The 12,977-nt window shown below is 37.7% G+C and overlaps 3 protein-coding genes across 4 annotated transcripts in view; 1 reads left to right on the forward strand and 2 right to left on the reverse strand.

The window, feature by feature from the left end:
• Window positions 1-655: 655 nt before the first annotated feature.
• eif2ak2 (eukaryotic translation initiation factor 2-alpha kinase 2) lies at window positions 656-9,009 on the reverse strand. The gene is made up of 19 exons (XM_014005932.1): window positions 8,663-9,009; window positions 7,265-7,391; window positions 7,033-7,178; window positions 6,842-6,965; window positions 6,673-6,746; window positions 5,848-5,997; window positions 5,619-5,751; window positions 5,482-5,531; window positions 5,311-5,395; window positions 5,126-5,157; window positions 5,010-5,052; window positions 4,858-4,931; window positions 4,624-4,752; window positions 3,320-3,448; window positions 3,025-3,241; window positions 2,086-2,229; window positions 1,901-2,002; window positions 1,595-1,657; window positions 656-1,174 (listed from the first exon to the last, which is right to left on the reverse strand). The coding sequence occupies exons 1-19, from the start codon at window positions 8,770-8,772 to the stop codon at window positions 1,037-1,039; spliced, it is 2,070 nt and encodes a 689-aa protein (XP_013861386.1). The 5' UTR covers window positions 8,773-9,009; the 3' UTR covers window positions 656-1,036.
• A 558-nt stretch (window positions 9,010-9,567) lies between these two features.
• Window positions 9,568-12,005, reverse strand: gpatch11 (G patch domain containing 11). Its single transcript, XM_014005890.1, has 8 exons — window positions 11,891-12,005; window positions 11,245-11,471; window positions 11,109-11,150; window positions 10,911-11,031; window positions 10,717-10,807; window positions 10,519-10,635; window positions 10,081-10,162; window positions 9,568-9,997 (listed from the first exon to the last, which is right to left on the reverse strand). The coding sequence occupies exons 1-8, from the start codon at window positions 11,938-11,940 to the stop codon at window positions 9,942-9,944; spliced, it is 786 nt and encodes a 261-aa protein (XP_013861344.1). The 5' UTR covers window positions 11,941-12,005; the 3' UTR covers window positions 9,568-9,941.
• Window positions 12,006-12,298: 293 nt separating this feature from the next.
• heatr5b (HEAT repeat containing 5B) overlaps window positions 12,299-12,977 on the forward strand; it is a 25,617-nt gene continuing 24,938 nt past the window's right edge. Inside the window, exons 1-2 of one of the 2 annotated variants that reach the window (XM_014005933.1) lie at window positions 12,299-12,370; window positions 12,695-12,850. In XM_014005933.1, coding sequence (XP_013861387.1) covers window positions 12,725-12,850 — 126 coding nt within the window. In that variant the 5' untranslated portion in view covers window positions 12,299-12,370; window positions 12,695-12,724. The remainder of the gene's footprint in view (window positions 12,371-12,694; window positions 12,851-12,977) is intronic. The other variant, XM_014005934.1, reaches the window with a different exon arrangement.

The following is a 12,977-nucleotide window of genomic DNA, read 5'->3' on the forward strand; positions in this document are numbered from 1 at the left end:
TGTTGACTTCGGTATCAAATAAATCTGCCGAGTATTTGTTTGGTATCAGATCGATTTCAAAGTCGTAGTACCGCCCACCCTTCGCTGAAAGGAAAACTCAGAGGACGCGAACTGACAGAAAAAAGCACAGATTTTGTCAAAACTCAGGAGGAAAAAAAAACCTTTGTGCACAGAACAACTGTACAACACACTAATAGAATGAAATGCATCTTATTTTGCTTTTTATTTAGAAAAATGGAGATGAAACATGGAGGCAGTAGCCGACATGTATTCAGTAAAAGAGACTTATTTGGCCAAAAACCACATGAATTACCTCTGCAAGCCTTTGGTCACTGAGCAACAGTCATCATACAACTCATTTATGGACATACTTCTCTGTGTTTCAGCCTCTTATTTACAGAAATTAGTGTTCCATTRTGCAGAGCTGTCAGGCCAGCGCCCCTTCTGGTGGGGGAATAAATAGTCATAGAATACAAATAAACAAGCCTTTTTCCGTTTCTGTCTTCAAGTAATTTTCTTTTTTGCTATCTGAAACAGAAAATGAAACTTAAATCATTTTTAACATTTTGTTTATCCCCTTTCGACACTAAGAATGAGAAAGGCTTTGTAGTTTAATTTTAATGTCAGGATTTTAAAACAAAAATCAAATATCCACTCATTTCTTGTTTTTTAATACCCATTTCAAAAATGAAAATCCAATGACCAAAAGATACATTGACCAAAAACAATACTGCAAATTCATTATTTTATTTTTWAGTGTTAAAATTAGCGATGATGTGGCGTCCTGTCATAATTAAAAACATTCATATTTCCAGTACCTGCTGATAGATTTTACTCCAAAACACGAGTATTAATTAAAAAGCAACATTTTGTTGCTACTCTTGATAAAATTAATGAAGTTTTGCGCTCTCTTCCAGTACCTCACATAAAACATAATCGTGACATTTTGTTCCAGCAGATCCTGATACTGGTTTCACAGAAGAATGTGATTTTAAGTTAATAAACTCGACTTTTTCAGGTTGTTTTCTTGAAGTTTTCAGACCGTCTGACGGTCTCGCTGCAGCATTTTAAGGGCCTCAAGTGAACGTTTGTGCTCTTCCAAGTCCGATTTTATTTTGGAGGCTTCTGGTCGCTCTTCTGGTTTGAAGCACAGCATCGATTTTATGATTTGGCTCTGAAACAAAATCAAAACACAAAATTTCTACAATTTCCATAGAGCAAGAATAAAACAGTTGATATTTAACGTTTTAATGCAAACATCAACAGTAATGTACATGTTAATATAAATCTGTCTGAATTGGCATTTCTTTATTTATACTATAAGTGTTACTGATGCAGCCACAGCTTAGCAATCTTAGCAAMTGMAAAAATGGCTACACCTCAACCAATTTTACAGATATTGAGGTAATACTTGGTGTGGCAGTAGCTGAGAGTCATTCCCAACACGTACTCTGAGTKCTAACTGATCTGTTTAGATTTTAGTTTAAAATGTTATGTGTGCTTATTTAAAAAAAACAAAAGCTAAAATGAAAAGTTAATATCAGCTCTAAATAAAATACAATCCTGAAAATTATGAAATAAAAATATTTTGTACCTCTTCAATAAAATGTTGACAAAATACCAGCGGAAGCTTCTGATTTCTGACATCGTCCCACATCTGTACCACAGTAGTAAAATGAAACAGAAAAAATGTTTACAAATTAGATTTTTTTTACATCCCAGCATAATAATATCAACAGGTTTTGTAAGAAATAGAAATTTAGTCAACTTAAAAACATCCAACCCTGTCTGTGTTTTTAAAAACAAATTCCAATTCCAAATAAATTTCCTTCATCCCCTCTAATGTGCTTTTTAAGGACTTTGAGTTTCCAACTTCTTAACGAGGTTGTGATTAACCTACATTGTTCTTCTCATGAATAGTCGGGATGTTCCAGAAAAGTTCGAAATATATCAGCCCCAAAGCAAAAATGTCCACTTTCCGGTCATAAAGGATCCCGTTCCTCTGTAAAAAACGACAAATAAAACTAGATTAAGAGAGATCCTTTTCCTTCTAGAAGAACATCTGATGTTAGAATCTGATCTCACCTGCTCAGGAGCCATGTAAGACGGGGTTCCCTTGTAGCCTCTTCTCTCCCTCTGGTTCTCTGAGTCGTCGTTGATCACAGGAGTCACCAGACCGAAGTCTCCGATCTTCACTGTGCCGGTTCGACTGAACATGATGTTCGCAGGCTAATCATATGACACAGAAAAAAAAAAACTAAATACAGTTTAGTGTTGTAAAAATGTCACTCGTTTCTCACATACTGTATAGCTATAAAAGTACTGAAGTACAAGGTGAGCCAGAAGCCTCAGGACACCCTTTTATTTCTGAAACAAGTGGGGAAATTAAACATTTGAATACCCCAGAAAGGGAAGTCTATCTTTTAGGCTATGTCCAGAACATGGTCGCCATCTTGAARGCCACCATATTGGATCAAGGGCAAGTTTTTCCAATGGTAAAGTGGTCACAAATCGATTGTAATCAAATAAGCAACACCTCTTGCAACAACAACTGGAAACGTTCCCTGTGATGTGCAGCTRTTAGACATGCTCAACATGCTGTCCCTGGTGCTGAACACACACTGTGACAAACAACATAAGTTTTGAGATTTCTGTGTTGATAACATTTGAACCATAAGAGATACTGCACATTTGATCGCAGTAATTCAGTTCTGAGAGAATCCTGGGTTTCTTTGACACTCTTGTCTATAGGACCCTCTTCCCATTGGAAAAACTAGACTTTGATCCAATATGGCGGCTTTCAAAATGGCAGCCATGTTCCGGACATAGCCTAAAAGATGGTTACCGTCACCCACTCTTAGCTGTGGTATTCAGATATTTAATTTACCCTTTCGTTTTTGAAATAAAAGCTTGTCCTGAATCTTTTGACTCACCCTGAAGACTATGTAAAAGCTCAGGTTTTAAATATTACTCTATTTATTTCAGCTGGGTTTCGGTTCCAGCATGAACTTGTCTCTTTCTCACCTTCAAGTCTCTGTGGATGAGGTTCATGGAGTGAATGTATTCGACTCCGATGATTATTTGCAGGGCAATGGATAGACCGTCTTCTCTCCTCTTGGAGTCCCGCAAAGATTTCTTCGGGTTCTGAATGTTCTTCTCGTCTATCCACACTCTCAGTGTTTTAATGTCACACAGCTCCATTTGAATGTAGAGGTACTTCACGGCAAAGTCAGTGGAAGACCTAAGAGTCAACAATCAACTGAACAGTGAAACAAACATGTTTGCTTGATAAGAAGACCAGAGGAGGCGCCGGACTTACTGTGAAGCACTGCTGGCATCGGATGAACCGTCCCACTGATAAGTCGTGTCCTCTATCCAACATGAGTGGTACCGAACGATGTTGCAGTGGTTGAGGTCTGACAAGACTTTCACCTCCTGTAGGGTTTTTCTGACCCAAAAAAGAACAATAAATTGTTTTAAAAAGGAAAATGTTTAAGTTAATGTCAACAGAAACAGCACCGTGAATTAGACTGGAATCATCTGCTCTAGGAGGTACKCATATTACAAGTGGTGCATCGCTGAAAAAAAATTGAGAATTGGTCTACACCAGTAGTACCCAATCCTGGGCCAATGAGGGCCAATATCCAGCATGCTTTAGATGTCTCTCACACCTGATTTTAAGGAAWAAGTGATTAACACACATCTACAGAACTTGAAGACCTGTYGAAGAACAGAGAAACAACTAAATCGTGCAGGATTGTGGCATCACGGTTAACYGTACGGTACAGATTCACCATTGCCTGTGTTGCATTTGAAGTGATGTGATGCCATAGTCAGAAGGATTGGACCAAAGACAAGCGGTGTTGTGACATGTTTAGTTATGAATCTCAATTTTACATTCTACGTATGGAGGTATCAATGGGAGGGGACCAAATCAGGCCAATGCTATGGAGCAACATAATCATGGTGTWGGGTAGAGGTCAACCTACCCCACACCAAGAGGTCATGTTAGGTTTTGACCAGAATACATGTACAGAAAAYGCTACAGAAAGCTGATTACAGTTCAAACTTAAGTTGACRATATCTACAAATTAATATTGGTCCGCCAATTAAYTGTTCTAGCCAGAGCATGAGGAACCTCAGGGTCTGGTCACCTCTGGTAGTGAGTTAGGGGACCCTGATGGCTCAGCGTCAGTTTCTAAAYGTCTTCTGGGACAGTCTGTCAACAAAACAACGCCAGGTTGCCTACAATGTGTTGAGGTCTTCCAATCATCCATCCATCCACCCACTACCCACTTCCTACTTTCAGGGTCACTGGTGCCCATATCCAGCAGTCACTGTRCGAGTGGTGGGGTACACCCTGGACAGGTCGCAAATCTTCCAATCAGTTTTAAMTARACACCAGTGGAATCATCTTGCTGGATTTTGGGGACCAGTTTTAGCAGCTTTGGGCTAACTTGTCAAACAATTCCTACCAGTACTCTGTTCTGGACCAAAATACCACATGGAATCAACAATATGGTGATCTACAGACTCATTATCTGTTTGATCTGATATTGCAGCCATGGTCAATCACCTTTCCACCACTCAGTGACTGTAAATAAAATGTAACACTTGACTTACTCTTTGTAGCGTACAATCTTCACTGCATAAAACTTGTTCTCCAGTTTATGTTTCGCCTTGAAAACACGTCCAAAGGCTCCTTTGTCGAGGCTTTGAATGGAGTCATAATCCAACGTAAACCTGCTGAAACTAATAAGAATAGGATTGTTAACCCCTCCAAAAAATGGTTAAATTATACTTTTTTATTGTTAGGTTTTTGAAYGGTAGTAATTTCAATATCTTAAATTTCCATACCTGGACACCGGTTGAGTTGGTGTTTTTGTTCTCTGACTGTTTCCTTTGTCCTTCAGTTTAAAATTGATCAAATCCTTAAAAATCACAACAAAAGCTGTTAAAATTTAAAACAACAAATGAAAWAAACTGGCAAAACTATTATTTAACTTTACCTCTTTACTCTTATTACAAACATTGTGGAAATTTGCTGCAATTCTAACAAGAAAAAGATAATCATCAATACTGTTTGATGACATTTTGTTCAAGTTTACAGTAAAATAACACTTACTTTATTTTGGGTTTCACATCTGGACTTTGAATCTGAGTAAAGAAGCAGAGAAATAATATATTTTTAAGCTTAAATTACTTAAACGGCAGAAGCTGTAATTTCTTAAGAGCAAATATAAAAAATAAAAAAACACAGGAGACAAGCAGCTCAGAATGACTTGATATACATAAAAAATAATATTAGACCTGAATGATGGGAGATGGATCCATGAAAACAATGGAATCACTTGCACTTGGTGTCAAACTGTTTGATTTTATTTGACCAGAGTCCCTTAAAAATACAAAATAAGACATTATTAGTGGCGTTAATCAATGTTAAATTCAACAGTGTGTTATTAGGCTCGTTCAGAAGCTCACTTTAAACTTGTTGGAGAATTTTTGGCTTCTGCACCTTCATCAGACACAACCTGCAACCACAACAGAAGTGAGTCAGTAATCAAAATCATGACTTCCCTGAATGCAGAGTCATCAAAAACATTAAAAATCTTAAATACCTTTTTGTTTAAGTCAGACTGATGATTAAGTTCAGACCAGGCCAACTTAGCTGCCTTCTGTTTGGCCTCCTTGATACTCCGACCCTTACCAACTGGGTATTCTTTGTCRTTGATCACAACTTTGTAGAAAAATCTGCATTAGGGTAAAAGTTTAGATTATAGTTTTGTTAAAACTGCAGTTAGTTTTCAGTGCATTAGTCTGTTCGGGTTTCTTGTGGTGTTCACCTACTCTGGGATATGAGAGGGGCCGCATCTCTTCTCTTCAGTAAAAACACAGGACCAACCTCTTTCCTGACAGCGCATATAGATCATTCCTATGAAATTAGTTCCTGCAAAACTTTGGTCTTCTGTCAGCGTGTTCAGATGTTTCAACTGGTTACTAAGAAAAAGCAAAAACAAGCTGTTATTAATAACTAAAAATGTTTTTAAAGCTCTCAACAACCTCAGAGATCTTTTTGKTCCATATTTTCCTAACAGTGAACTTCGCACTGAGMCTGCAGGTTCACTCGTGGTTCATAGAGTTTCTAAAAGCAGAATGGGAGACAGAGCTTTCTTCCAGTTTTTTGCTTTTAAGACCAGGCTTAAGACTTTTTTTTTCATAAATCCTATAGTTTGGGTTTCCTAAGGTATTCTTTAGTTCTGTTATAGAAGAACAAACTGACCACATGTCCACACTCTGCTGGTCTTTACTTGCTTGACTGTTTGCATTTATAATTATTGCTGTCATTAATTTGTTTTTCTTCCCACAGAAACTACACCTGCACCACTTCCTGTTTGTCTGTGTCTCTTTCCTGCCCTCTCAGACCCCAGCCGGTCAAGGTGGTTTCACTTTTTAAGGAAGTCATTCTCTCCCACTSTCACCAAGTTTAGCTCAGAATGGTAAAGTGGAGATGCAGCACAATCTGCTGGCTTCCATAGATAAATAACTTTTTTATTTATAATTTGAACTTGTTTGTTTGTTCAGTTTTTGTGAATCAGTGCTATATAAATAAACTAAACTGATCTGAATTAAAAGAGTAAACGTGTTTTTACACCACAGACTATTTGGACTCACCAAATATTCGATGCATCTTTCTCCAAATCCTCACTTCGTAGACTCGATGTGCCGCTGTCTGTATCATCTCCAGTCTCAAACAAACAGAAACAATATCACTGCACTCATGAACAAACATTTATCTAACTTTAAACGTCACTTAAATGAAAAACAGTGAGTCCTTCCTTACATCTAAAGTGTTGCTGCCCATCATCTCCTGGTACACCAGCTTGGCAGCTTCCTCTTTAGCTTCTTTCTTAGTTCTTCCTGAAGCCGCTGGATATTCCTTATCACCAACCACAAACTTACACCAGCTAACAACAAAACCAACAGTTACATTAATTTCTGATGTTAAACTATAAAACAATCAAGGAGACTTACTGAGTTGCRTAAACTGGTCCAATTGAGGTCGTCTCCTCGGGTCTGATGGTCACCCCGTTTCCCTGGCTGTGTAGATTAAGCCAGCTTGTGTAGTTGGAGGCTTTTAGTTGTACTAGAGCGGGAGAAGCTTTGGCTGAATATTCTGCCTGTTGAGAAAAGAAGAACAAGCAAATGGTTCGTTAATGCAACTATTTAAGGCACGCAGTAATAGAACAAAATGATTTAGGCTTACGGAATCAGCAGGCTTATCAAACAGGCATTCACAGGCATTTTTAGCAGCATTCTGTTTAGCTTCTTTCTTGTTCTTCCCCACACCTTCAGGGTAGGCCTGTCCTTTGATGACCACTCTTAACTTGAATCTGCAAAATAATTTAAAAGAGCCAGCTCCAGAACACCAATCTTCTGTTCTCCTGAGTATTGTGATGCAACCTGAAACTCATCAGACTGAAGAAGTCTCTTGGAGGAGAGACGAAACGTTTCACTAAAGAAGAACCCATCCAGAGGACCTACTTGTTTTGTTTTGTTTTTTTGATTGTGATGCAACATGTGATTGATTGACAGACAGATCGGTGCAGCTTCCAAATCYTGATGCTCTAGAGCAGTGGTTCCCAAACTTTTTATCTTCTGACCCACAAAATATCCATGGCAAAAACTTGTGACCCCAAATATTACTGGTCTGAGTACAYRAACTTYGTTAATAACCCTAAAAACACAGGMTTTTTGACRATCTAAACASCTTRTACACAAATATAAATACTTATTTATACTTATTTTGTGTTTTTCTAATAATAATAAGGAAATATTACATCGTCAATTATTTTATTACCCTTTAAATTGATTTCTGGAGATTATCCAAGGTGCTTCATGACCCATAATTGGGTCMCAAGCCCAACTTTGGGAACCAAAGTGCAGTGGTTCCCAAACTTTTCAGCTTTGGACCCACAAAGTAACAGTAGCAGAGACCTGTGCCCACAAGTATTTTTGGATGATAAACATTTGTATCAGGTCAACAAAACATGGGCATAGTAACAATATTTTTATACTACATTTATACATTTTAAACATACTAACCTCTCTCCTTTTTAACAACTAAGGCAAAAAATGTAATTAATTCAGAAAATCTTTTCAGGACCCCATCTTGATGTTTCGGGACCCCACTTTGGGTCCCGACCCCAACTTTGGGAAACACTGCTCTAGAGAAAACCATCTCTAGAGCAGTGGGTAGAAAACCAAATGAACCAGAGTGCAGATCTGAGTGAATGAAATGAGCTTTTTCTGCAGGGTGGCAGGACTAAACCTTAGAAATAGGGCAAGAAGTTCAGTTATCTTTGGAGACACTGCTCCTCCTCATCGACAGGAGCCAGTTGAGGTGGTGGTTCATCTGGTAAAGGATACCCCCTGGATTAGGGTTAGGATTAACTGGGAGGAGACCCTGGGCAGACCCAGAACTGGTCTGGGTTTTTCTCCGTGATCAAGATCATGAACTGATAAAAATCTGCAGATCAATAACTTATCGTCCTACTGACTGTATTAGGTCCACATATGGCAGGCACTGATCTTAAATATATAAATATACTGTGACACATCTGTACTGATTTCGACAGAAAACCCAAATCCCATTTCAACTCACGTTCTACTGTGGTCCGGGCCAACACATCCAACTTCCTCGTATGACACAGTTTCCCCAGTTTGGTGCGAATAGCGATTCAGCTGATCTACATAGTTTTCTGACGCCATCATAATAAACCTTAATTCTTAATTAAATATGAAATTCTGGGGGGAAAAAAAGAGACTCTCGAACACACAAGTTAGCATTTCCGCTTCCATGTCCGTAAGTTTCGATTTCGACGTAAACGTCTGGTGATGCCTTCAAATGCACTCGGAAATATTCATAGCTGTCGGTAAATCGATGAAAAACAAACAAAAACAACAACCAGAAACAGGCTTCGCAAATTAATAAATAGTGAGTTCCTCGATTGTTTACTGTATAATAAAATGATGCTCTTGTTTTCTAGAAACAATCAGATTTTCATCGGTAATTTGAGAAAATACCTTCTTATGGTATCTCATACTGTGACTCAGCATTTCAAAATATGAATTATCTTAATATTAGCACATATAATTTCAAAGATTTGGGATTTCAAAGTGACATCAAAATTGAGACTTACTCAGAATTATGACGTAGCATCTCAATATTAAGCTCCAGCTTTTCCTATTTATAAGATGAGTTAGTTTATCAAATTTATTACTTAGCATCTCATAACAAGAAGATGCTGAGTCATAATTATGACTAAAAATATAATTTTATTCAAAATAAAGAAAAATGGGATTCAACAATAATATTCAACACCAGTTAGTATTGCTTAAAGATTATTATTATTATTATTATTATTATTATTATTATTATTATTATTATTATTATTATTATTATTATTATTATTATTATTATTATTATTATTATTATTATTATTATTATTATTATTGCCGCTTTCCTGCAGGCAAAGGCTGATGGGAACTGTAGTTATTACACCAACCTGTTCTTAAAAAATGTCCTTTTTTTTATCTTAAACGCATTTCACAACAGTATTTTTACATAAAACTCACACTGTTGAGCACAGTGGAATCAAAGTCAGCATTGAACAAATAAAAATGTTACATTTTTGAAACTTAAATATTGTGTAACATGATGTCACGTGTTGTCAAAATATAAATATGTCAATGTAATTTCAGTTGCACACATTTTAAAAACATAACAAACTGAAACACACCCACAAACAGAAACAGTGACATTATTTGTGATGGAAAAAAAATGTTCAAATAACATTATTTAATTTCTTGTGTTGAATTCTGAGTATAAGAAAACCTGCTGAGTCTGACTTTAACAGAACTTTCTTTTTTTTCTGTCTGTGTCATTCGTGATCTGCTGCCGTGTCTCCAGGACAGTTAGAGCACAGATCCTCTTCATCTGAGGGGGAAGTAAATAAATAAACATTAGGAAAACCTCTAAAAAAAAAGGCATAAACACTTTAATGTTTCTGCCACTCTCACCGTTATAAGCAGTCCCRCACCAAAGGCAGTAAAAATGGATTCCTCTCAAATAGGATGTTAGAATTTGCAGTTTGTCAAAGGGCTGCAAGAGAAAAGGCAAAAATCAAATATACTTCAATATGACATTAATGATGATTTAGTTCTATAAGATAATTTATTACAATGTCTGCTTCATGTGAACCTTGTAACAACTGTATTACCAGTGCAAACATGATTCGCATTAATGTAACAGGTTCTATCGTCCGGTAGTCTGACTTTTTGTTTTGATTTGTTGTGGCACTCTTTATAAGTGCGCCGTAAGCAGCCAGTTTGTATAAAACCTCCCGGACAGCTCCGTTGAGCTCAGTCTCTATGCGCTCGTCTCCTAAAGTAGATAAAAAGGTTTGCACCTCTCTCCAGGAGGAGTTTKCAAGAAGAAAATCTAAAGCGAACACTAACAGTTAGTTCCATGATCTCCTCCTCCTCTTCGTCGTCGTCCTCTTCTTCAGCATCATCGTCCTCATCTTTAGCATCGACTTTGGGCCAGTACCAGGCCTCTCTGGGTTCAGCGATCCCCTGAAATAAAAAAGATCCCTCAGTTTTGAGCTGCAGATGTTTTTTTATTTCTGCGTTACCGTGAAATGAAACGCTTCCAACCTTCTGACTGTCCAGCTGCTCGCAGGATCTCTGACTCCTCCTCAGGTCGGCTTCAACCTTTCGCTCGTCTCTCTCCGTCCTCACTCTTGACCTGAWGCGAAACATTAACACAGACARTAAAATGTTTGTTTTTATGAGGAYAAACTTAAATCTTTAGAGGCTCTGTGTATCTCATAGGAAGCTATAAATATCACCTAAAATCCTCCAGGGACTTGGCCTCGTTCTGTTGTTTGGCTCGAACTTTCTGACGATAGTCGTTGAGTTCCTCCTCAGCTTTTCTTTTCTTCAGCTCTTCCATTCCAAAGCCCTCTCTGTCTGTTAGATTATCATGAAAAAGCTGAGCTAACTCATGTATACTGAACACAGTAATGTCAAATAACTGTGTCACCTACTTGCTTTAATATTGAGTGGAATTGGGTCAACCCTTCCTGCTCCTGATGAGGCAACAACAATAATTATTGATCATTTAGGTGCAAAAAAAAAAAAAAACACTTTCAACATGGGCTTAACACAGAGAGAAAAACTTACCCTCCTTTCCAAGGCCTTGACCAGCTTTGTAGCCCATTTTCTGAAGAAGTGCAAAGCCCTTGTTCTCATTGCTGATGGAGGTCTGCAGGGCTGTTTCTCGGCTTTCGTTCTCCTGCTCCTTGAAGGTTTTCTGACGGTTCTGGATGTTCTTTTCTTTGTGTTTTTCCTCTCTTTTCATCGCCTCCTTTACCCTCCTCACCATGCTGACTCCTGGCTTCACATCTTGACTATGTCGAGACAAAAAAAAACAACAACAACCAATCAATTAATTAATCAATCCATCAACTTTATTTGCACCCGCAGGTAAATTTGATTACAGTGAAAATGAGTCAGCTTCGTTCCTAGAAAAACACAAGACATATGACCTGGACACACAGTGGGCACGATTATAAAAGTGACCAGGTGCTCAAAAACTCTAAACATTATATAAGAATCAAGATTAAAAACTAGACAAAATCAAATAAAACTATATAAAAAACAAAGAAGAATAAACAAACTAATTGATATTATGTTATACTATGTTAACTTGAGTTTAAAAAGTAACGCTGATTTTAAAACGCTTAGTTTTCCATTAGCTTAAAATGTAGTTAAAATTAGTTTTAAATTAGCTGCTTTAGTTGCTTTAATTCAAACTTAAAACGCTCACATTTTATTGAGGAACGCATCAGACATATAGTCCTCCTCTTCATCAGACATCGTGGACACAGAAAGTAAGTAAATGTAATAAAACAAAGCTGTTTGCTCCTCTTTTGTTTGGTCCGCTCACATATTCATTCCGAGTAGCTGCGAGGTCAACTGTAAACAAGTTTTCCGCTGCATTCAAAATCTATAATAAATGCAATTTGTCATTGATAACACGTGAGTTATTTAAATATAATATTAAATGTATTTCTCAAAGTCCGTGATTAATATTGTGAGACGACGTTACTTTTTAAAGCTAAAAGTAAATAGTTATGTTTCCGATAGTTTTGTGTCGGAAACATTACAAAGTGACACCCTGGCTTCCTGTCGTCATTCATCCTCCCGGGTCATCGGAACGCAGCACAGGCAGGACGAGTAATTTCTTTTCACGACTTATGACTTGAAGATATTGCTGCCTTTGTGTTTTGTAGGATAGGCGCAAACTGTAAGAAACTAAACCATAAAGCTAAAGGCTGTTTTTATTTTCTTGTGAATGAAAGTGTCGCGAGACTTTAGCTTGTTCCTGGAGGAACTAGCTAGAGAAGCTAACCGAACAGCTGGATGTAGACGGCGGCTGTCAACACAAAAAAAAAAAAAATAACCGATTGTTAAATTTATAATAAAGCGTTATGGTTTTACTCCTCTGAAACTTCTGCAACATATGTTTGAAGCATCGTGTTTCTGACTTCTCGAGCTTGATAAATGTCGCCAGGTCTCAGCTGAAGCTAACGTTCAGCGACTTGACTGTTTTACTAATTTAACATTTCAGGGAMGAGGCTGCTGACGGATCCTCGCCATCATGGAGCTGGCTCACAGTCTGCTGCTCAACGAAGACGCTTTGGCWCAGATCACCGAAGCCAAAAGGCCCGTGTTCATCTTCGAGTGGCTTCGATTTCTGGACAAAGTGCTCGTGGCAGCAAATAAGGTGACTTATTATCAAACTTTAGAGTTGCTGTTTAGAGGGGCTTCCTATTACGCAGGGATGTGGATAAAATTTTAATCCTACACCAATATTAAATCTGACAGCGGATTCCAAAAGAACATTTCAAACC

The sequence above is a fragment of the Austrofundulus limnaeus genome, unplaced genomic scaffold (assembly GCF_001266775.1).
Source record: "Austrofundulus limnaeus strain Quisiro unplaced genomic scaffold, Austrofundulus_limnaeus-1.0 Scaffold33, whole genome shotgun sequence".
Classification (NCBI taxonomy): Eukaryota; Metazoa; Chordata; class Actinopteri; order Cyprinodontiformes; family Rivulidae; genus Austrofundulus; species Austrofundulus limnaeus.